This window comes from Dufourea novaeangliae, unplaced genomic scaffold (assembly GCF_001272555.1).
Source record: "Dufourea novaeangliae isolate 0120121106 unplaced genomic scaffold, ASM127255v1 scaffold493, whole genome shotgun sequence".
In the NCBI taxonomy this organism is placed as follows: domain Eukaryota; kingdom Metazoa; phylum Arthropoda; class Insecta; order Hymenoptera; family Halictidae; genus Dufourea; species Dufourea novaeangliae.
The window spans coordinates 4251-6684 of NW_015374430.1; the positions used below are offsets into that span (position 1 = coordinate 4251).

Below are 2434 nucleotides of genomic sequence, written 5' to 3' on the forward strand. Positions count from 1 at the left end.
TATAGTGTGTTACGAGCAGACACGTAGGTTAGGAAGTACCGAATTGGAAGTGTCTAGGGGAAATGTAGAATCAATATTTTCCAAAGGAATAGCTTGCAAAGGGTTTTCCAATAAGAACGATATGATTTTACAATGAAATGAAATAAAAACTATTTTAGATACAACTAAATTTTTTATATTATTTTGAAGTACAGTTTATTACATTCTGTTTTGAATAACAGTTGTTGTACTCTCTATACCACTATAAAAATATCTTTAAAAAAATTTGGGTAGTATGTTACCCATCAATAAAAAATATTCAAATATTTTTTCGTTCCTTTGCTTCGTTATACGTTTTGACTTGTACTTTCTTCATTATCGTTCCTTGAGTCTAGCTCAGTCCAATGTTTTCCATAAGCTTGTCGATACTCTTGGTACATAGTTTCATATTCTCGTGATCAATGGCATACATCTATTGTACAAAAAATACAAGGAATTGTTATTGTTTTAATTAAAGTGGTATTTAGATTGACTCATGAATAACATCAATATTTCTTTTAAAATGTGGGTCCAAAATATTTTATAATTGACATTAACTATTACACATTCTCAATCAGAGTAAAACTTATAAATCGATATTTCATTTAAATGAAATAATTTTATTAATAATTAAATTGTAAATAAATATACTAGAAATATATAACTTGATCCAATAGAAATAAGAAAATAACGAAAGTTATACCCGTCTGAAGAATTTTGTTTTTAGTCTCATTTCTTCGAACATCATCTTTTCCCCTATCCTGAGGTTTCTGAACGTTTTCAGTCGCAGAGGACCAAACTTCTTCTGGAATTTCCTCACGTTCCCGGCACAGGTGGTCTCGAGTTCATGAATTTTAGCGTGTATCCTACGTTGTTGGCTCCCCAAATTGTCCACTTTTTCCGTGTGCTTTCGTATGTCTCTATACCCACGTCTGTAATCTTCTCGCATCTTCATCCTGAGTGCATCTTTAATCTAGATTAAAGAACAATGTGTGAAACCTATGAAATTATTGGTTTTCCACGTATACTATAATTAGACTGCAGATTTTTATGCACTTATAGCACCTTCTGATTTGAAAAATGTAGCAGAATGAAGTGTCTAGTAAAATTTAATAGTATCTCTGTATTATTATTAACATTTTAAAATCCCTAGTATAGGAAACACAATTCAGTGCAGCTTTGTTTTTTCTATATTAGTGAGTAAAACTAAATTTGCATAAACTTGCGAGGGTTAGTTATGACTATATTACGTTATAGATCATTTTCACAATCTGTTTCACATAAATCAGACCAAATTCATTTCAACCACCAAGGACTTTGTTAACAAATAAAAGGAAAACTTCGATAATCCTTCAAATGCTTTTACTTCACTGTGTTTCGTGTTTATATTTCCTATAATTCCTAGAATCTATGGTTATATCTTCAATATTCTGTAGGATTAGAGTTTCATTACAATTGAAATCTGCTCCATTTATGAACGACAACGTTCAATAACAACAGATAATTCCAGCACCATTGTTCCTTTATTTCGCAAATACTATGTGCATTCGACTTTCAACACAATCTTTTTTAAACACCGTGTACACAAAAGAAAAGAAGCATCGCAAACAAATAAACTCGTTATTACAGAACATTGCACTAGAAACAATAGTAATCACTTGCTCGATTCCTCTAATTAGACGAGTTCTACGTTCGTCCGACAAGTGCCAGCGTCTGCTGAGAATTTTGTTGATTCTCATCCAGCTGGTTTCTATCCACGAATCAACTTTTCGATCGATGTACTCGTTCCCATAATCAATTTGAAACGACTCCTCCTGGTTAACATTGTCGGCCACTCGCGCTAGGACTTCACCGCTCCAATACAACACGCGATCTTTCTCCTCGAGTAAACAATCCCATGTGTTCGGCATACGACCCACGGTTAGACCCATTGTTTCACGGCGTACAGTCTGCCGACAATTGTAACATTGTAGCAACGATCGACGGATCCATCGGTTCGACGCCCTCTGGGTAAATAAATCGAAACCGAGTCGAAGCTTCTGCTGGAATATTAGGGGTGTTGCTACGGAGTTGTCTCTAATTGTCGGAAAATATTGAAATGAAATTTGAAAACTAATTAGAATGGTAATCGAACAGAGATAATATTTCGTCCTTGAGTTTCAATGTATTGAAAAGACTTTAAAAATCTGTTCCTCATTTGTGTTAATGCCTGAATGCATAGTGGTCCCATATGGCAATATACAGTAAATCCTCGATGAGGATTCGGAAGTTCTTCGGCATTGACATGGAGAAGTCCCCAGGTGTAACGCTGACTTTTTAATGAGGTTTAGCAGAGTGATTAATTGGAGAGGATTTAATTCCTGTTTCTAAAAATTGACGAGGGAAAAAATGAATTTACATAAACGTCGTCAGCTCA

At 34.3% G+C, this 2434-nt stretch overlaps 1 protein-coding gene across 1 annotated transcript; it reads right to left on the bottom strand.

The window, feature by feature from the left end:
- Positions 1-327: 327 nt before the first annotated feature.
- LOC107193111 lies at positions 328-1949 on the bottom strand. The gene is made up of 3 exons (XM_015582503.1): positions 1677-1949; positions 722-991; positions 328-451 (listed from the first exon to the last, which is right to left on the bottom strand). Exons 1-3 carry the CDS (start codon positions 1947-1949, stop codon positions 371-373), a joined length of 624 nt encoding a protein of 207 aa, XP_015437989.1. The 3' UTR covers positions 328-370.
- Between the last annotated feature and the right edge of the window lie 485 nt (positions 1950-2434).

Coding starts and splice junctions, on each gene's coding strand:
- LOC107193111 (XM_015582503.1), bottom strand. CDS start 1,949: ATGGGTCTAACCGTGGGTCGTATGCCGAACACATGGGATTGTTTACTC. Junction 992..1,676: donor TAATTAGAGGAATCGAGCAA/GTGATTACTATT, acceptor TCTTTAATCTAG/ATTAAAGATGCACTCAGGAT. Junction 452..721: donor AAACAAAATTCTTCAGACGG/GTATAACTTTCG, acceptor TTTGTACAATAG/ATGTATGCCATTGATCACGA.